The sequence below is a fragment of the Triticum urartu genome, chromosome 7A, assembly GCF_056163025.1.
Source record: "Triticum urartu cultivar PI428250 chromosome 7A, HENAU_Tu73, whole genome shotgun sequence".
Classification (NCBI taxonomy): Eukaryota; Viridiplantae; Streptophyta; class Magnoliopsida; order Poales; family Poaceae; genus Triticum; species Triticum urartu.
The window spans coordinates 45237359-45257835 of NC_141879.1; the positions used below are offsets into that span (position 1 = coordinate 45237359).

General features: G+C 46.4%; 2 protein-coding genes and 1 pseudogene across 2 annotated transcripts; 1 reads left to right on the forward strand and 2 right to left on the reverse strand.

The window, feature by feature from the left end:
* Nucleotides 1-5450: 5450 nt before the first annotated feature.
* On the reverse strand, nucleotides 5451-6300 carry LOC125528057 (histone H3.3). The gene is made up of 2 exons (XM_048692572.2): nucleotides 6098-6300; nucleotides 5451-5979 (listed from the first exon to the last, which is right to left on the reverse strand). Exons 1-2 carry the CDS (start codon nucleotides 6167-6169, stop codon nucleotides 5641-5643), a joined length of 411 nt encoding a protein of 136 aa, XP_048548529.2. The 5' UTR covers nucleotides 6170-6300; the 3' UTR covers nucleotides 5451-5640.
* Nucleotides 6301-6549: 249 nt separating this feature from the next.
* On the forward strand, nucleotides 6550-19541 carry EMB2757 (Transducin/WD40 repeat-like superfamily protein). Its single transcript, XM_087535651.1, is given in 14 exon segments — nucleotides 6550-6759; nucleotides 6876-6938; nucleotides 7027-7095; nucleotides 7458-7514; nucleotides 8232-8431; nucleotides 8737-8792; nucleotides 9196-9289; nucleotides 9920-9986; nucleotides 11702-11784; nucleotides 11905-11996; nucleotides 12677-12783; nucleotides 18793-18856; nucleotides 19083-19169; nucleotides 19171-19541. Coding segments are annotated over 14 exon segments (1218 nt in total). The 5' UTR covers nucleotides 6550-6634; the 3' UTR covers nucleotides 19225-19541.
* LOC147957535 (uncharacterized) lies at nucleotides 13553-15957 on the reverse strand (annotated as a pseudogene).
* Nucleotides 19542-20477: the final 936 nt, after the last annotated feature.

Here is a 20477-nt window from a genome sequence, read left to right on the forward strand (position 1 = left end):
CTTAATTCAGTCACCCAACACTTTAAGTGCCAGAATTCTAAAAGCAAAGTATTTTGCAACTACATCTTTTCTTGAGGCAGATTTGGGGGGGCAAACCATCTCAGATATGGAGAGCTATCATTGAGGGGAGAGGAGCACTTGAACAAGGTCTGATACGGAGGATTGGAACGGGAGAAGAAACAAACATATGGGATCATAATTGGCTACCAAGTTCGGGTCTAATGAAACCTATGGTGAGTTTGGTCGCTGTTAAACCGCTATATGTGGCAGAGCTAATTGATGCGACTGAGGCAAGGTGGATAGAAGAGAAGGTGCGTACTGTTTTTCTGCCAGTGGACGCCAACATAATACTAAAAATACCACTCTGCACTACAAGAGTTGATGATTATTGGGCTTGGGGAGAAGATGAACGAGGAGTTTTTTCAGTAAGGCCAGTGTATAAATTACTGTTGAAACTGAAATTACAAGGGGAGGCGTTGCTGGAGCCAGTGGGAGGACACTCAAATGAGGCAACAGAAGAGGCAGCTTGGACGGCCTTGTGGCATATCAAGGTCCCCTCAAAACTTAAAGTGTTCTTATGGAGGTTATGCCATGAGTCGATCCCAACAGCTGGTGTTTTACACCACAGGAATATGGCAACTTCAAGTGTGTGTGCGTTCTGTTCGGCGCAAGAAGATTGGAAGCATGCGTTAATAGATTGTGTAATGGCCAGAAGTGTTTGGTCACTTTGCTCAGAAGAAATAGTGGAGGTAATGCTTGACAACTTGTCCTTTGATGCAAAGAACTGGATCTTCACTATGCATGATTCGTTGTCACACACGGAATTCACACGGATGGTGGTGACCCTGTGGGCGGTCTGGCAATCAAGAAGAAGAGCAATACATGAAGATATATTTGACAGTCCTTTCTCAACTAGCTCATTTATAAACCGCTACCTGAGGGAGTTGGAGATGGCTGAAACGAGAGACGGAGGAGCTTTGAAGCAACGGCGCATCGTCAGACCAAATGTGTGGGTGGCACCACCTGAGGGATATGTGAAACTGAATGCGGATGCAGCAGTATCTAGGGAAGAGGACTATGGTGCTGTGGGGGTGGTATGTCGTGATCATGACGGCAGCTTTTTAGGGGCCTCGGCCTTAAAACTCAAGTTCATTATGGATGCAAGCACCTTGGAAGCCATTGCCATACGAGAGGCCCAAGCTTTGGCTGCGGATCTTTATGCTCAAACAATTTAGATTGCATCGGATTGCAAGAAGGTGGTTGGTGATGTCCAGAGAAACTCGGGAGCTGGATATGGAGCTATCGTGCATGAAATCTTACATCGTGTGGATTCTTTTGTTTCATGTAAAGTAGTTCATGAGTATAGGAGCTCGAATTTCGAGGCTCACAATCTCGCCAAATATGCTTTGTCATTAGGATATGGCCGTCATGTGTGGTTGGGCCAATCAAGTGACCTGGATTTTCTTTCTGTAAACATTATGAACAATGAATAAAGTGGGCGAGTTTGTCTCAAAAAAAAACCTCATATGGCTGTTCGGTCGTGGTTGTTTCTGCGTACCGGTTCGCAGCAAGTCACTTGGCGGTGGCAGCGAAGTGTAATATATGTGAACTCTCACTTCTCAGTTTTTGTGGAGCTTGATTTTCTCAACTCCACGAATCCTCCAAATTTACACTACGTTGTTAGCCAGCTTCTCGCTCGCATCGCCGGGAGTTAGACCATTCGGGTGCACTCCACACATGGAGTTGGGGAGTTAAGAAGCCAGAGGGCTACCAAACAGGCCCTAAAAATTGAATCAAAAGAAGTATTGAAATTAAACGTTGATGCACCATTCTTCCATCTACTATACTACCTCTCTCTCAGTTTATAGGGCGTGCGCGTATCCCTAGATCGTCAATTTGACCAACCTAATACAAGTCATAGATTACAAAAAATATACCAACATAAAAACTTTGGAGTTTCTACTTCCAAAAGATATAATTTTTGTGTTATATAGTTTATATTAGGGTGATAAAATTGACAACCTAGGTATACGCGCAGGACTTGTAAACTGAAACAGAGGTAGTAACTAAGCTCCCTATGGGTAAAGGCCTCTAATTCAACAGATTTGGATTCCCAATTTTTATTTAGTCAACATTTTTTCAATGAGCTCTCATGTTGAAGTGTGGTGTTCAATTTTAAATCCGATTCATGATTTCAACTGGTCAATGATTTCTCAACTCTCGGTAGCAACTGGTTTATAAAAATATATCAGTCTCTTCATCATCTGAAAAAATGGCCACATGCAACACTGTAACACCAATATGATTCAGGACTGAGTTCTAATTTTTGAGTCGGTTAACAATTTTTCAAGGAGCTCTCTCATTCAAGTGAAGTATAGGTGTTCAATTCTAAATTTGGTTCACTGTTTCGACTGATCAATGATTTCTCAAATCAATCCGTAACAACTAGCATACAAAAATACATCAGTCTCACAGCCTCTCATCACCTGACAAAAAAAAATGCTACCATACAACACTGTAGCACCAATATAATACTTGTGGTCACCACCGCAAGAAACTTCCATGCACATGTGTGGGTTAATTTGCATTCTTACAGAAATACATCAGTCTCACCCTTGTCATCACCTGATTATTTTACTTGGTCAACTGTTTTTTGAAGAAACTCTCTCATTCAACTTAGGTGTTTAATTTTAACTTCGATTCATCATTTTTACTGCTCAATGATTTCTCAAATCAATCGGCAACAACTATCTTATAAAAATTTATCAGTCTCGTGCACGCTCTCATCACCTGACAAAAAATTAATGCCATCATGCAACACTGGTGGGTCAATAATTTCTTAAGGAGCTCTCACATTCAATTGAGGTGTTCAATTTTGAATCTGGATCATGATTTTGACTGGTCAATGGTTTAGATGCTTAGAAGAACAGTGGTATCTCTAGTCTGCCAGAGTTCAAGTCCCAGGCTTGACACTAGTGCTCACATGTTTTTGGATTTATTCAGACCTTCCAGCAATGTGTGTACAGTGGGAGGAAACACTTCCGTTGACTACGCATGCGTCTGTGGCGACTTCACCTCTCTCAAGATAAAGTGTCGGCTCAGTTTCTTGAGGTGCTCATGGGGTAGAGTGTGCATGCGTTATAGGGGGTGAATGTACGTGCGTATGTATGAGCTTTTGCGTTTGTGTTAAAAAAAATTAAGAGGCAAGCATTCACCAACTACGACCAAATTATTTTTGTGAGGGAAACCCACTATGATCAAATGAAGAGTGGTCGTTTTTGGTTCTTTCATTTCTTTATCACACTAGGTAAAAGTTTAGTAGTATCTCCAAATCTTCTGGTAAAATACAAAATATTAAGAAAACAATTTTCTTTACAACATGCATCCATGTTATATACAACACCTCGAAAATATTTGCTACAAATTTGAATGTGAATAGATTCAAATGCATTGAGTTCTATATCAACTTCTTTCCGTTGCACGCACCCTAGATTATTACTCCCTCTGGTTCTTTTTTACTTCGGATATAAAATTTGTCCGAAGTTAAACTCATATAGTTATATATAAAATATCAACATATAACAAAACTGAAGTTATCACCTGCAAAAAAAACCTAAAGTTATATAATTAAAAAATTAAACTCATGACGCACCTAATAATATTGATTTTTTATATCAACCCAAATGTTGATACTCAACCCTAATAATATTGTACATACTAATGATCAAATGCAAGTCAAGAACTGGATTGAGTAATTGACTTGCATTTGGTCATTAGTATGTACAATAATAAATTTGTGAAAAATACTTTCTAAAGACAATTCTTCGTGTGGCACGTTGGCGGCTTCAAAATAGATCTAATTATTTTCTGAAAGATAAAATCTACGTGCATGATTCTTTATAGGGTGTGTCTAGAGTATACCTGGCCAAACCTCGGGCCGGGCCTAGCCAAGCCCAAGCCAAAAACCTGGGCTTGAGCCCGGCCCGGCCCGGCCATCGGGCCTAGTTTTTGGGCCCAAGCCCGGCCCGAACATGCAAAAGTCCGCCGGGCCTTGGGCCAGGCCGGTTCAGAAAACTGCAAAAATGACGGGCCCAGGCCCGGCCCCAAAATCTAGGCCCGAGCCCGGCCCGGGAGCAGCGTCGGGCCGGGCCGGGCCGGGCTTTTTTGGGCCGGGCAGCCCATGGCCAGGTCTAGTCTAGAGCACATCTAAATATGCTTTAGTTATTGCACATCTAAATGAATTAATTAAGCATAGAAAGAAAGAGAAAAATGAAAAATAAAATATCTACACCAATCTAAAGATAAGATCAATGACATAGGACTTACATGTGCAATACTTATAACACATAAGATCAATGACATAGGGATGTGCAATACTTATAACACATAAGATCAATGACATAGGTTAGATGTGCAATAGCACATCTGATCAATAACATAAGACTTAAATGTGCTTTAGCAAAATTGTTCTTTATACTGAAGTATCAAAACGAACTATCCATGAGTCGGTATTATACACGATTTCAACAAGCCGATCTGTATATTTTTGACAAGACGAAAAGAGATAACAGTGGAGCCATTTTTAAAATCACACGGCATAACTTCTCCAGCTGCCGACAGCACAGCCTTCACACGAAGTTGGTCATACCGTGTTGCACGTGCCACAATCTTCTCAACATACTCCATGGTAGGGACAGCTCACCAGCGACCACGAATATTTTCTTCAAATGTTATCAGTAGCAAGGAAAATTCAAACTCCGTGGCAGCGACCACGATGCTGCCGTCCGTGACTCGGTAGGTCGACCAGAAAAAAAACCCGTCCACAAACATCACCAACGTGTCGACCTCACCATGAACAGACGGTTGCGTCCGCTTCGCCACCGACGACAGAACACGTAGCCCATACGGCAACCAATATGAATTTAGGCCGCAAGTCACGGTGACATGCAGGGAGCAGGGATCAGGTGACATGCACCTTTACATGTCATCATTTGACTTGCGGCCCAAATTCATATTTAAACATTGTAAAAAAATCTGAAAAAGATCATGCATGTTCATAACACATATTAAGATAATCCCTAAAAAATTCAGATCAAAATTCAAAACATACACCAAGAAGGAAAAAAGAGAAACTCATATGTGAATAGTATAGAGAACCATTTGCAACTATCCATAACAGATTTCTCTTTTTTGCTTCTTGATGTATGTTTCGAATTTTGATCTGAATTTTTGAGGGATTATCTTAATATGTGCTACGAACATGCATGATTTTTTTCAAATTTTTTTACAATGTTTAAATATGAATTTATGCCGCAAGGTGACATGCAAAGGTGCATGTCACCTGATCCCTGTCCGAACAGCACAACCGAAATGAAAACAACTCAGGAAAGCAGCAACCAATCACACACGACGACAGCAGTGATGCTGCCAACAACAATGGTTCTGAGGTCTTCATCATAAACATACGTTTGCTTCATCACAAACCAGAAGGAACATCATCACATATCAAGTTCGTCTTACTCCAACAACCATATTTCTTCTACACAAAAGAAGACCTAGCACGGCAATTAGGAACAAACAACAACCGGAAGCAACACATTCCACTTCCGATCCACTAACGGCGTTGACGGGGAGGACGGCTTAGGCCCTCTCCCCACGGATGCGGCGGGCGAGCTGGATGTCCTTGGGCATGATGGTGACGCGCTTGGCGTGGATGGCGCACAGGTTGGTGTCCTCGAACAGCCCGACGAGGTACGCCTCGGCCGCCTCCTGGAGGGCCAGCACGGCGTGGGACTGGAAGCGGAGGTCGGTCTTGAAGTCCTGCGCGATCTCGCGGACCAGGCGCTGGAACGGCAGCTTGCGGATCAACAGCTCCGTGCTCTTCTGGTACTTGCGGATCTCCCGGAGGGCGACGGTCCCGGGCCTGTAGCGGTGGGGCTTCTTCACTCCGCCGGTGGTCGGCGCCGACTTCCTCGCCGCCTGAAAACACACAACGATTCAAATCCGAGCGTCAGTCAAAGCCGGCCACGCAAATTCATTCAAATCAACAAGGATGTACAGATCGAAACAGGGGAGGCAGAAGGGAGAGGAGACGGACCTTGGTGGCGAGCTGCTTGCGGGGCGCCTTGCCGCCGGTGGACTTGCGGGCGGTCTGCTTGGTACGGGCCATCGCGGTGGCTTCGCCTCCTGTCGACTGCTGCGGATTTGGGGTAGGTTCGAATCGGAAGGCGACCGAAGTGGGTGCGGAAAGGCGAATAGTAGGATTGAGGACAGTTGGCGGGGGATATTTGTAGGCGGAGCGGGTGCGCGGACGCGTGGGGCCGTGGCTGGTACCCGGTTACCGTTTGGGAAAAGGCTTCGGGATGCCGATCCGGTCGACGGCTCCGATCCGCCCCGAGAAAGCACACGATCCGTGTGCTCGCCTCTGGTTGGCCCAGCGCGCGAGAGCCGCGGATCGGTGACGTGGCGCTCTGGGTTTTCTCTTCGTGGAGGCGGGTCTGGTTTGGGCTCTGCTGTGCTGGTTCGGGCGGGCCTGGCCCTCTCGGGTGGGCTATGTGGCATTTGGGCCTGAGGCGTCGACCGCTGCGCACAAACGACCTCGTCTTCTGCCTGTCTCGCACTTTCGCCGGGCGACATGGCCAGCGACCGGGAGAGGCCGCGCCGCCGCCCGTCGCCGGACCCCGTGGCGGTGCTGCGGGGCCACCGCGCTGCCGTCAGCGACGCCTGCTTCCATCCCGACCTCCCGCTCCTCTTCTCCGGGTACTCCCTCCTGAACCCCTCTCTGTTCGCCCCACGGCATCAGCCGCTTACGATGAGCCCTGCTGAGCGTGACTCTGCTGTGCGCTGACGCTTGGTCTCTGGTTTTGCTCCACCAGCGCGGCCGACGGGGAGCTCAGGGTCTGGGACACGGCGAGCCACCGCACCGTCTCCTCCATCTGGTAAGCCCGCGCGCGCTTCTGCAGACTGCAGCGGTGGGTGTGGTTCGGTTTAGGGAGGTTGAGTGATGGCGTGTCCTTCCTTCTGCAGGGCTCACGGTGGCGCGGCTGGGGTGTATTCCATCGCCGCTGGCTCCGGGCTTGGGAACGCGGTCATTACGTGAGTGAATTGTGGTGAAATCTGTCAGGAATGCTGGTTACTGTATTTCTGAAACTTAGCTTAGCCTAGGATGCAGTGTCACCTTGTTGCTAGACAAGACCATAACTAGTATAAGTATAACCATGTCAGAGCTATATTTGGAACACTGTTGCTGAACTGCTGTAGCATTTCAGTACTGAATTACAGTTGCTGAACAGGACTTTGGGGAAATTACAAGTGCTTTTTAACTTCTACAACATTATTGTGTTGTGGAATGTGTGTGGTAGAGATTTCCTTTGAGGCTTATTTTGAGCATGCTTCTTTCCACCGAAATGGTTTTTATTGAATTTTCATAAATATATGTGCATTCGATTTTGACACAGCCAGGGCAGGGATGGTTTGTGCAAAGGCTGGGCGATTGAAGAAGCTGGGCTCTCAAGGTATGATTTTCTTCACATGCTACAACTTAACATCAAACATAAGCTGGTGCATCATTAGTCAGGACCCAGGAATAGGCTCATGCTTACTTAAATGCAAGGAAATACACATGCACATAATATTTCAAATCACACATCCCATGGAGAATTGAAAAGAAATATTTACGATTACAATATCGTGTTATTCTGCCAAGGTCAGATTATCAGTTGTGCTATCAATTTTATGGTCAAACTCAGTTCAAGCACCCACGATAGCAGTTAGCAATGAGCAAAATCTGGATATCGTTCTGAGTACCATGTCATAAGTTATTCATGTTATCTGACAGTATTTCGTCCTGACTATAGCTTGTAGGGAAGGCACAACCCTTATGGTGCTTTACTCTTTTTTGAGGGATGTTATGTTGTTGTAATATGATACTTTTAAGTCCAAATGTGTAACAATGGCCCTCATCCATAAACTGTAGTGGCAACCGTTTGAAGAACTTCTAACCAGGTGACCTTTAGAACCAAGAGTTCTCTTTTTCCTATAAATATATCTTGACTCAACTATGATTGGCCTAGATGTGTGGACACTTGTGAAGCATTTTAGGAGATAAGATAATACGTACAGTGTTCATGTGGAAATCTGGAAGGATACATACTTTTTAGCAGGCTTTGTGGCCCATCCTTGTTCTATGCGTTTCTGTGGAATTTATAAATCCATTATTTGTGCCCTTGCAGGAGGCCTATATTTACAATTAAAACAAGTACATACCATTTCTGTAAGATGTCACTGGTTAAGGTTCCATGTTCTGCACATGGCACACAAACCAACTTGAGTGGCTCAAATAGTGGCACTGAGCCACAAAGAGTACCTATTGAAGATAATACAGGATCAGATGGTTTAAATCCTGCAGAAGGAACACAAGAATACGAACAAGGTAATGTGCGACCATTTCTGAATCCTTTCACATTTTAAAAGCAATGATAACCTCTAAATCCTACATGAATTTACTAACTATTCACTTATTATGGAAGTGTAAACTTTTCGATAATGGACAAATACATAGCATTATTTTTTATTTATGTAGAGGAAAGACTGCAAAGCAAATGGCATAATATAACACTTTGTTGATTTCCAAATCTGACATCATTTAGAAGACCACACTGTAACATGGTGGTGTCTGATAACTTCTTATTTAGAAAGGAACCTATTTCTGCATTGACTTTCTTATGTATTTGCTAGGCAGTTCCTTGGATGGACAAAATATATTGACAATCGCTGGTCAAGAATCGTTTGAGGTTAGTTTCAAACTATGCTATCTTTTTTCTAACTTAATGATCTATATATAAATTATTGACTTAATATAATGCAATTAAGCAAGCCTGGCTGAGCTTTGTGTTTATGTTGTTACTAGCAAGATGCCCGTGCGTTGCACGGAACATCAAGATGCATTTGTATGAGTAGTTTATCTTGTGGGAGAAAAGGATGAACGAGGGAAGGCCTTATTTGCAAATGTGGAGAGGGGTGTGGGTATCTTTTTGCAAAATTGCCATAGTTTCCTTCCTATCCGTCAGATATAAATCGGACGGCCTATATTGCAGGATGGCAGGCACACCATCATCACCAACTCTGTTTTTTATAAGAGTAGACTTTTATTGTTCTCACTGCTTTCTTGTTGTAACTTCATAACAAAATCTACAGGTTGAACTTTGGGACATTAAAAATTCAAAGAAGATAATGTGTTTGCCCAAAAGATGCAGTGCTAATATGACAGGTCACCCTACCAAGCAAAAAGGTTTGTCCTCACTCTTCAGCACTCCAGCTATAGTTGTTTGTTTTTTGTTGTTCAACAAAATACCAAGGTGGATTGTACGTAGTATGTGTATCCGGTGGTAACTTCTGCGTAGTAGAACCGTGAAGTATTTAAACTTGATATCAGAGTAGCCTCCACCTTTTTTGTTGTTTTAATTTTTTGTCTACCAAAAATCCAGAATTGTTCGGTTTGAGAATTGTTCGTCTGGGCTTTATTGACTTAATATAAGCCTGTATGACCATCCAGCTGCTCCACCTACATGGTCCGTTGATTCATTGTTCGGTTTCCGTTGAAGGAAGTTATAAACACATATCCAGCCTTGCAATTTGACTGACCTCTTTCACCATCCAGCAGCAAGGATGTATATATGTGATGTAGGATCAATCCTTCTTCCATGCCATGAAACTCTCTGGCATCTTGTTTATTTCTGTTTCCTGTGCTGTTGTAGTTTTCTTGTTATTGACTTTGTTTACAACTATATTGAATTAGAATAATAATCTGCATCTGCAGGACAGTCATAAAACTCCATTTTTATCGTTTGGTGCCATTTGTTTGTCTTCACTATTTATGCTTGTTAGTAATCCTTGAAAACTGTAATTCTGTTGTCCGTAGGTCTATGCATGGCCGTGCAAGCTTTCATCCCGTGTGAATCTGGAGGCTATGTTAATATTTTATCAAGGTACCCAGATCAACATTTTAACAAGCCCAATATGTTTGTATCTAATATTTCAACATATTTATCATGTGCCATGACCTAGTGTAGTATCTGAACAAAAACTATTAAGCTATTTTCAGTTAAAAAACAACTGAGCTCGCTCTTAGGTCAATTCTGGCAAATGGTTTCAATGTGAATCTGGTCCTTCTATCGGTGTCCAGGACCCATGCTCTCTTTTTATCCTCTGGCCTCTGTCCTTTGTTTGGGAGTCTTGGCTCTAAGTGTCAAGCAATGATCACACATAATAAAAAAATGGCATAAGCTGAATATATCTAATGTTTTATCTGGATAGTAACTATCATGTAGCATGGAAACTGTATTTGAATGCTTTAGCCTGGTTATATTGCACATGAATCATCTTTCCACTCACAAATTTGAGAGAATGATGTAAGATAATTCATCTCCCCCCTATGGCAGAAGTTACACTTGATCAAATTCTTGTTGCAAGTGTCATGATGTTCTGTGAGGTGGACAAATGACTATATGCAGCATGCCAATTTGTTCCTGCTTCACAATGTGCCATAAATATTGTTGTGTGTATTCCATGGGGTATGTGCAGCACATAGTCAAATGATATTGTTGATGCATATTCATTTGATTAGCTCACATGTAAAGATTACAAGTATGAGTATATGACACTTGCACAATTGAATTGATTGTGTTGTGAAACAACAAAGCAACTTTATCTTACAAAATAAAATCCATTAATTGAAGTGAGTATGTTTCAAGAGTTCAAGAATTTAGTATTATGGCATGAGTTTTTGGCTAGTCACATTATGAGCTGTAGTGATATCCATTTTTTTTAAGGCGGTAAGGCGACCTAAGGCGAGCACCACCATCTCTAGTGCCTAGGCGACGCCTAAGCGCCTAAGGTGGGCATATTTGTAAGGTGCTGCCAGGGCGCCTTATCGCGTAAGCGTCCAAGGCAGGACGCCTTAAAAACAATGGTGATATCTCAATATAATCTCATCTTCAACAGTTGCTATCTAAATATGGGAAATTGATCTCTAGTACTTGATATGATAAAATATCCCAGATTCTGTTTCTGGGGCAGGTTAAAGTGATGTCAATAACTTTCAGAATGAAAAAGATTTTCTCAGTCCTTTTTGTTTGACCCAATTTCCTTGCATGTGTTCAGCGCTGACATTCAACCTTGAACTCTGAAACCAGTTGTTTCTATCTTTGAACTCTTGAATCAGTTTATTTTACCCCTTGGCCCTATCCCAAACTGTTTTATGTTGACAGAGATGACACGTGTCATCACTTCTACACTTAATAAAAAACATAGAAATCAGGATTTTTTAAATAATAAAATCACTTTTTTGGGTGACTTCGGAACACTTTAGGAAATTTGGCGAATGGCTTTTTTGTCAGATTGACTATTGATTCATTTTCAGTTTGTCACTATCAGGAAAAAACTTTATAGGAAATTGAGGATTTCATATTGACTATTAAAAAGTTTAGCTACATGTCATCTGTGGAGTATTGAATCCTCTTTTTCATATTGAGTTTTGACTATTTCCGGCCTTTTAAAAAGTTCATAAGTTTTCAACGAGATAGGGCTAAAGGGGGTGAATTAAACTGATTCAACAGTTCAAGGTTAAAATACCAATTCTAGGGTCTAGATTGAAAATGTGCGTGTTCATTTTATTGATAAACATCGCTTTTACGGCCACCAGTTATGAAGATGGAAGCACTCTTTGGTGGGATGTACGAAAGCCTGGGTCACCCTTATCTTCAGTGAAGTATCATTCGGAATCAGGTCCCATGCTACACCCAGTTTTAACTCAATTGTGTAACCTGCCATTTTGAAGAGTAGTTATCTTTATCTTCCTTTGTTGGAATGAAACAAAGTATGATCTAATAAGATGCAGGTGTGCAGCTTTATCCATTGCTATTGACGGTTTATGCACCGGTGGGATCTCAGGAGGTGCTGATAATAAAATAGCCATGTTTGCCCTTGATCATCAGAAGGTTTGACATCAATCATTCTATGTTCTGTTTCCTGCTATGTAAGCTCCTTTTCATGAAAATGCATGCTGTGAGTAGTACCCTACAAACCGAGTTTTCACCTTAAGTTCTACGTTATGTCACTCTCAGTACAGTTTTAGTGATATTCTCAAGTATATCCTGACACAATCATACATCCAGAAAGTGCTTCTAACAATTAGTAATAACACTCGAGACATGTAAGAACTGAGATGTGCTTACTGTGGAAAGTAGTAGTGGGCAAGGCACTATCAGTTAAGGACTTTGCATTCATCAAGTATATGTAAAAATTGATGGTGCGGTATTATGTACTATATCCTCTTTTCAGAAGATTGATCAGTGTTTGCGTGTCCAAATTGACAGTTGTGTTGAGATGTCAGTTTATCAGCTTTTCATACTTGGATATTACCCCAGATTTGGAGCAATATGTCCATGTGATAATTCATATATGTAGTGCTAACTAGTTTACACACTAGGGAAATCGAGCATCTCTTTATGATCTGCTTCATATTAATTCAGATTCAATAGCTTGACATGTCAACTACTTGTGTGATTTTTGCATCCGTTTCATCACAAGCATCACCTGCACTTGAGTGCTTACAATTTCAATTTAGAAATCAATACTTTTGAAATTCATAACTGAAATGTAGTTGTCTTGATTACAGGGCACGTTTTCTCTCAGGAATGAAATAGAAATTGAGAGACCCGGTGTAGCGGGTACAGCGATTCGGCCAGACAACAAGATTGCAGCAACTGCTGGTTGGGATCACAGGTTTGTTTCCCCATTCTTAGCTTTTACTGCTGTAACGAACCAGAGAGAGGGGGGTGAGCGAGACTTGGGGAGGAAGATGAACTTTCTTGCAAAGGGAAGATTAGGTGAGAGTTGAACTGGTCACATCACATACCCACACCAGCCACAGGTGGCCAGCTAAATACTCACGTGACCCACACACGCACACGCCGGGAAGGGTCCCACCCGCAGGGTTGCCAGGTCACACATGCCAAGTGGCCAGGTGTGACATTCTCTCCCCCTTAAGACTGAGCTTCCTCCTGGGAGCTTGGCTCTGAGTCCTCTCAAATGGCTGCCGCCGGAAACCGTTGCCGGAGAACCTCGTAGTCCTCCCATGTCATGGCGGCTGACGCTCCTTCGCCCCACTGCACCTTGACTTGCACGATGACAGCATGCCCGCGCTTCATCATGCGCCGTTCCAGTAGCTGCGTTGGTGCCGCCATCGACACGGAGAGGTCCGGCACGCGCGGCAGCTCTGCGTACACCGGCGTTTAGTCCGGCGTGAATGGCTTGAGCTGGGATATGTGGAAGACCGGATGCACCTGCTCGCGGGCGGCAGGGAGAGCTTGTACGCCATGAGGCCGATCTTCTCGAGGACGGTGTACGGGCCGAAGAACTTGAAGGCGAGCTTGGCGCAGGGCCGGTTGATGACCGAGCGCTGCGCGTAGGGTTGCAGCTTCAGAAGCACTTGCTCGCCGACCTGAAACTGGCGCTCGGTGCGGTTGCGATCTGCCTGCTTCTTGAACCGGCGCTAAGCGCGTTCCAGCTGGGCGCGGATGTGCTTTGTGTGCGCCGCCCAGTCCATGTCGTCGCCGGCGTGTTCGTCCGCTGGCCAGGCCGGCATCGCTCCCAGATTGGCCTCCCGCCCATAGAGCGCCTTGAAGGGGGTGCAGTTGAGCGAGGCATGAAACGTCTTGAGCTGCCCGAAGGCCGCTTGAGCTTGCTCCGTCCAGGTGAAGCCTTTCTTGGTGAGCAGCTGTGTCAGCGGCTTGGCGATGATGCCGTAGTGTGGCATGAATTTTCTGTAGTAGCCGGTGAGGCCCAAAAACCCGCGCAGCTCGGTGGCGTTCGCCGGCGTCGGCCATTGCTCCATCGCGTTCGTTTTCTCCTTGTCTGTGGCCACACCCTCCTTGGAGATCACGTGGCCGAGGTAGTCGATGTGATCCGCGGCGAACGTGCACTTGGACTCCTTGATGTAGAGTTGGTGTGCGCGAAGGAGCTCAAAGACGATGCGCAGGTGCTCCGCCATGGTTTCGCTGAAGACAAGAATGTCATCCAGAAAGATGATCACAAACTTGTGCACGTACTTACCAAATATAGTGTTCATTAGGCACTGGAACGTGGCTGGCGCGTTCGTGAGGCCGAACGGCATGACTCTGAACTGGAAATGTCCGTGGTGCGTCTTGAACGCCGTCTTGTGCTCGTCCTCCTCGCGCATCCTGATCTGATGGTAGCCGGCGCGCAAGTCCAGTTTGGAGAAGACCGCGGCACCAGCGAGCTCATCGAGTAACTCGTCGATGATGGGCAGGGGGAACTTGTTTTTGATGGTCGCGTCATTAAGGCGGCGATAGTCGACGCAGAACCGCCAGGTGCCGTCCTTCTTCTTGACCAGCAGCACCGGCGCGGCGTACGGGCTCACGCTGTGCGTGATCAGGCCGGCGTCGAGCATTTCCTTGACCTGACGCTCGATCTCGTCCTTCTGGAGCGGTGAGTAGCGGTACGGACGCGTGTTTGTGGAGACCGCGCCCTCAACCAGTGTGACGGCGTGATTGTACTGCCGGTGTGGGGGAAGCCCTTGCGGCGCCGCGAACACATCGGCGAACTCCTCCAACAGATCAGCGAGCGGCGTCTGACTGGCGCACTTACGCCGCGGTGGTGGTGCGCGGCCGCAAGTGTCCACCATGGCCATCGCCCACACGCCGTTGCCCGTGATCATCTTGCGCAGCTCGTCTGGTTTGATCGCCTTGAGGGTGGTGGACGCCTTCGTGGGCACGCCCCGGAGCGTGACCTCTTCGTCTTCGTGGGTGAACTTGACCCATTTGTCCTACCAGTGGCAGGTCATGGGACTGTGCTGGGCGAGCCAGTCCATGCCAAGGATGCCGTCGTAGGCGCCAATGTCCAGTTCGCGCATCGGAGTGGCGAACGTGTGCCCTTGCATCCACCACTTGAGCTCGGGGACGATGCGGTTGCAGGAAAGACGGTCACCGTTGGCGACGCGCACGTCCACGCGCGGCATTTCTTCTGTCTTCAGCCCGAGACGATCGACGAAAGGCTTGTTGACGAAGCTATGCGAGCTGCCCGAATCCAGGAGAAGCAGCATGACCTGGTTGCCCACCAGTGCGCGCAGGCGGATCGTGGTCGCTGAGTCCGTGCCGTCCAGAGCGTCCGATGAGAGGAGGCAGCACTCGGGAGCGTCCCCAGCAGGAGCGGGCGGCTGCGCGACCGGTCCAGGGTCGTCGAGAAGTTGCAGAGCGTGGATGGTGTCGTCGGAGAGCACCTCGCCGTGATCCCCGATGCTGATGGTGAGCAGCTGGGCGGGCTGAGCGCACCAGTGCTCCCGCGAGTAGCGGTCGCCGCACTTGAAACACAAATTATTGGTGCGGCGATAGTCGCGCAGTTGCCGCTCGCGCGCGTAGTCGTCCGTGGGGGCGCGGTTGGGCGCGGCCGCCCGTGGTTGTTGTGGCGCCGCCGCCGGTGGGGGTCCCCCCGTTGGTGTGATGCGTGGGCGCGCGCGCGTCGTGCCCAGTTCCTCCTCTTGAATGCGCGCCAACACCGACGCCCTGGTGATGCTCGAGGGCGCCTGCAGACGAACCAGGGCGCGTAGCTCGTCCTTCAAGCCCAGGACGAACTGGGTGACGAAGAACTTGGTGTTGACGGACGGATCGAGCGCGAGCAGGTGGTACATTTGCTCGTCGAACGCCGCGCGGTACTCGGCGACTGTGGCCGTCTGACGGAGTTGCAGCAGCTTGTGCATGACCACCTCGAACTCGTCGGCACCGAACTCCTCGAGCACGGCGGACGTGAATACTTCCCAGGTGATGCCGTGATGTGTTTGATGAAATGCCTGCAGCCAGTGCGCTGCTTGGCCTTCGATGTACAGCGCCGCGGTGGCCACCCAATTGTGTGGTGCGACCTTGTAGAGTTCGAAGTACGCCAGGCAGCGATCCAGCCACAGGTACGGAGCGGAGCCATCGAATCAAGGGAAGTCGTGCTTCGGTGGCTTGTGGTAGTCGTTGCCGTAATGGCCCGCTGTTGGGGAGGGAGCGGCAGCAGGAGCAGCGAATCCGCCCTGTGGAGGCACCGGAATCAACGGGGGTCGATGGTCCCCGAGACGTGCGTGGGCGGTCGCCTGGCGGCCCTGTTCGGTGGCCACGCGCGGCGAGTGTGGAGGCGGCGGGGGTGGTGGTGGGGGTTGTTGCGGAGCGGCGGGTTGGTGCAGCACGGTGGTGACCGACCCCGACGGCGATGCCGAGCCTTCCATCGTCTTGCGAGTCGCGTCGACGTCGGCCTGCGTCAGATCGATCTGTCTGGCGAGGCCGCGCACGTCCTGCGAGATCTGAGCGTTGAAGGCGGCCTGAATCTCGATCTGCTTGTCGTGGACCGCCTTCTGCTCGTCCATCTTGGCGAGGAGGGACTTGAGCATCTTGGTGATGTTGCTGTTGCCCTCGTCCATGGCGGCCAGCAGCTGACGCGTCGCCGCCGAAGCTTTGGAGGGTGCCGTCGCCTTGCTTGGAGGAGATCGAACCCCGTGACGGATTTCGGGTGAGCTTGCCGGAGCAGCACACACCGGCGCGGTGGATGTTACAGATCTGCAACCAGCGCGGTGGGAGAAAAAATTTTGGGGCGATTTTGGCTCTGATTACCAACTATAACGAACCAGAGAGAGAGGGGATCGAGAGAGGTGGGTGAGCGAGACTTGGGGAGGAAGATGAACTTTCTTGCAGAGGGAAGATTAGGTGAGAGTTGAACTGGTCACATCACATACCCACACCAGCCACAGGTGGCCAGCTAAATACTCACGCGACCCACACACGCACACGCCGGGAAGGGTCCCACCCGCAGGGTTGCCAGGTCACACATGCCAAGTGGCCAGGTGTGACAACTGCTGACCAGGGATGCTAATATAACCTTTTTAGTGGCTTGGTAGATCAGATTGCCTGAGTCAATAACTGCATCTGATTTGAATATAGTACTTTTATTGGTAGACTAAATATGAATGCGATCTAAAGTAAATTAATTAAACGGATGTCTCATGGTTTCAAATGGTGGACTAGACGATCACAACCCCTATCTGGCCACTGCCACAGGGATCGGGCAAGTTTTGAGTGGAACGGGATGGAGCCAGAGGCTAAGCGTAATTTTTACATCCTGGTGATACTAGCTTCGTGAGTGATACTACATGATATCAGGGTGATACTATGATTTCCGGATGATACTGCGTTTTGCGTGTGATACTAAAAACCTGGGTGATACTACATTACACATGCAAGCCATGTCACAAATTAGAAAGACATGCATGAGATACAATAAATTATTGAACCTACAAAAAAATACATGAAATTTGGTTATGATGTCAGAGAATGACTTGATGAAATATGTGCTACCATGGTCAAGTCATATATCATGAGATCCTTGAAGATAAATGAAAGCCGCCGTAAGATTTGAATATATGTTTATAAGATTCGTCGATGAATCTTACATCGGCCGAAATGGGTCTTAGTTGTAAATTTCTCTCCCGCCACTCTCCAGCGATGACAGGCCATGGGTTATATAGTTTCCATAATGATTTACGTAGAGGCATTTGACAGGCCAAATGTTGATTTGATGCCAACATTTGGCACTTCCAATATTTGGCAAGCCAACATTTGACAAAACCAAAAGGTACCAAAAGTTGGCAACCATTTTAGAGACGGGCAAAAACCAATTGGTATCCAATTTTGTGGACTTACCAACAATTGGCATACCAAATACTCCCTCCGTCCGGAAATACTTGTCGGAGAAATGGATAAAAATGGATGTATCTAGAACTAAAATACACTTAATACACTAACAGGGTTACATAGGTTTATATTAGGGGGTTACATACCGAATATCCTGGGTTACAGCATGTTATGTAGTTGAGGGACTCTGGATCCACAGGCACGTTGGTGCTGGTGGCTGTGAAGAGGCCAAGTTGAGGTTGGGAGGAACCAGCTGTGTTCTTGTGCCCTCTTCTTCTACTACTGTGTGTTCTTGATCTTGACCGATTCATGCAGATTTTTGGAGACAAGGTCAACTCTCAAACGGGAAGAGTCTGTACCCATCGGGTAGAGTGGATGCAGGTGTGGGAATGCAGCACCCATATCCGCATACTACGCCTAGGCCTACCTCCATGGCTATGACATGGACCAGCCTATCTTTTCTTTTACCTGCCTATATTCCATGGCAGATCTGTCGACACCGTGGATTTGGAGTGCTCCCGCCCGATTCTACCTGGAAATTGTAGTATCACCCATGAAGCTGACATCATAGTATCACCCACAAAGCTAGTTTCACCCTTATATCGTAGCATCACCCACGAAGCTAGTTTCACCCTGATATCGTAGTATCACCCATGAAGCTAGTATCACCCACGAAGCTAGTATCACCCTGATATCGTAGTATCAGAAGTATCACCAGGATGTAAAAATATGCTTAGCCTATTAGTCATCGCTGATTACCAAACTGATTTAGTGCTGGCTGATTAGGTTTTCAGAGGTCAGATAGTTGTGTGCCCTCTTGAGAGGGCAAAACAGCTAAGAAAAATAGAGCAGAAGTGCATGACAGAGAAAAGATGACAGTAGGATAGGTGGAGAACAGAAAATAGGTAGCATTATGTGCGCAGAAGAGGACTTAAGCAAAGTTGGACAAGGAGTAGGTGATGTCCACCTGAGAAGCATGCTTCTAGTTGTTTACCTGAGTTTGCAATTGTTGCATTTGTGTAATCTTTCAGGTGTTTTGCATCATTTGCAGGATTCGAGTGTATAACTATAATAAAGGAAATGCTCTAGCGATTCTAAAGTATCACAGCGCTACGGTATGCAGCTTCTTTCATCTAGTTGCTCTCCACATTTTCTTTTTGCATCTGTCCTCCCTCGATTAGTCCCACAATTCAACAATGTCCTTTTCAGTTCTCTTGTTTACTTCAATTGGAATATGGGTCATGAGATTGTTAATCGGCTCAGTTTTCTCCTTACATAAAACTTGGTCAATTTCCGCTTGACATGTAGTTTAACCTACATGCTTCTTCTTTTTGCTGGTAGTGTGCTGCGGTGGCTTTCTCACATGACTGCAAATTGCTGGCCTCATGCTCGGCGGACACCACGGTTGCGTTATGGGAGCTGTATCCCCCTCCCCAAAACGCCCAGCAAAGTTGACATAGCAATAGAGGAGGTTGAGAAATAGAATCTGATCATGGTGTCATATGATCATGATGTTTGTAACTTGGTGAAACATCATATCTGTTGGCTTCAGTAGATTGATATAGATATTGTCATACATGGATGTGGAGGACAGTAAACAAGTGCATGTGAAATTTTTGTGGGGGGAAAAAAGGAACGTTCATCTGTCGTCTGTAACTTAGTGTAACCTAGTTATTGTAACTTAGTGTGCTTGCTGACAATAACTTATATCCCAGTCTCGGAATAGCTCATATTTTTTGTACGAAATCCAAGTTTGTAGAACTAAACTGTTATACGAGGCAAGATAGTTTCCGGTTTGAATGATGTGTGCTGTTAGTTGAAAGTGGATATAACCATCTAAAGAAGTGAATAGAAATTCAGTTTTGCTAAAGCACATCTAGATGTGCCCTAAGTATTGCACATCTAAGTCCCATGTCCTTGATTTTACACGGAGATTTGTGCAAATATTTTCTTTCCTCTTTTTTCTTTTCCTTCCTAGTTTGATTGAGCCACTTAGATGTGCAATAACTAGGGCACATCTAGATGTGCCCTAAACAAACCCATAAAAATTATGTTGGCTGGTATTTATTTACTTTCCTTTTCTCTTTGTTTTGGCGAGTAAATAAAAGCTTGTGAGACCTTGATATCGAGACATATCCAAGGAGTAACTCAGGTAGAATATCACAGCATAAAATCCAGCGATTCTCTATGCAAATTACAAGTTTATAATGCCTCGGGTAAAAAATAATTACAAGTTTATAATGCCTCGGGTAGCTAGAGGCCAATTCAGCACTCCGAACAGAGAACCTCCTAGTACATTTGTGCAATCAAGCTCTATCCGAACTGCTGCTACTAGTAGTAGTACTCCAGGGCGACGGCGTCGAAGAAGGCCGGCACACTGTCCCCGCCCTGCTGCTTCTGCTGCTGCTCCGACGCGGGGCCGGAGAAGTACTCCTTCGCTGCCTCCAACAACGCTGACGCCACCTCCGCCACCGGCGCAGCTCCCTCGGCCTTGTCATCGTCGCCGGTGGGCACCGCGGGGGCGAGGGTGCCGTCGAAGGGCGCCTCGCAGAAGACCATGGTGGCCACGAACCTGTCGATCCCGGCGGCCAGCAAGGCTACTGTCGCGCTAGCTCTAGCCTCTAGGTTAGTTTGATGCGACGAGATTGAGTTCGAGATCAAAGCCAATGCTTGTGGTGTTGCTTCGACGGAGGGTGCGCGTAGGAGTTTATAGGCCCGCAAACACAGCCGTGGCGG

Coding starts and splice junctions, on each gene's coding strand:
- LOC125528057 (XM_048692572.2), bottom strand. CDS start 6,169: ATGGCCCGTACCAAGCAGACCGCCCGCAAGTCCACCGGCGGCAAGGCG. Junction 5,980..6,097: donor GCAAGCAGCTCGCCACCAAG/GTCCGTCTCCTC, acceptor GTGTGTTTTCAG/GCGGCGAGGAAGTCGGCGCC.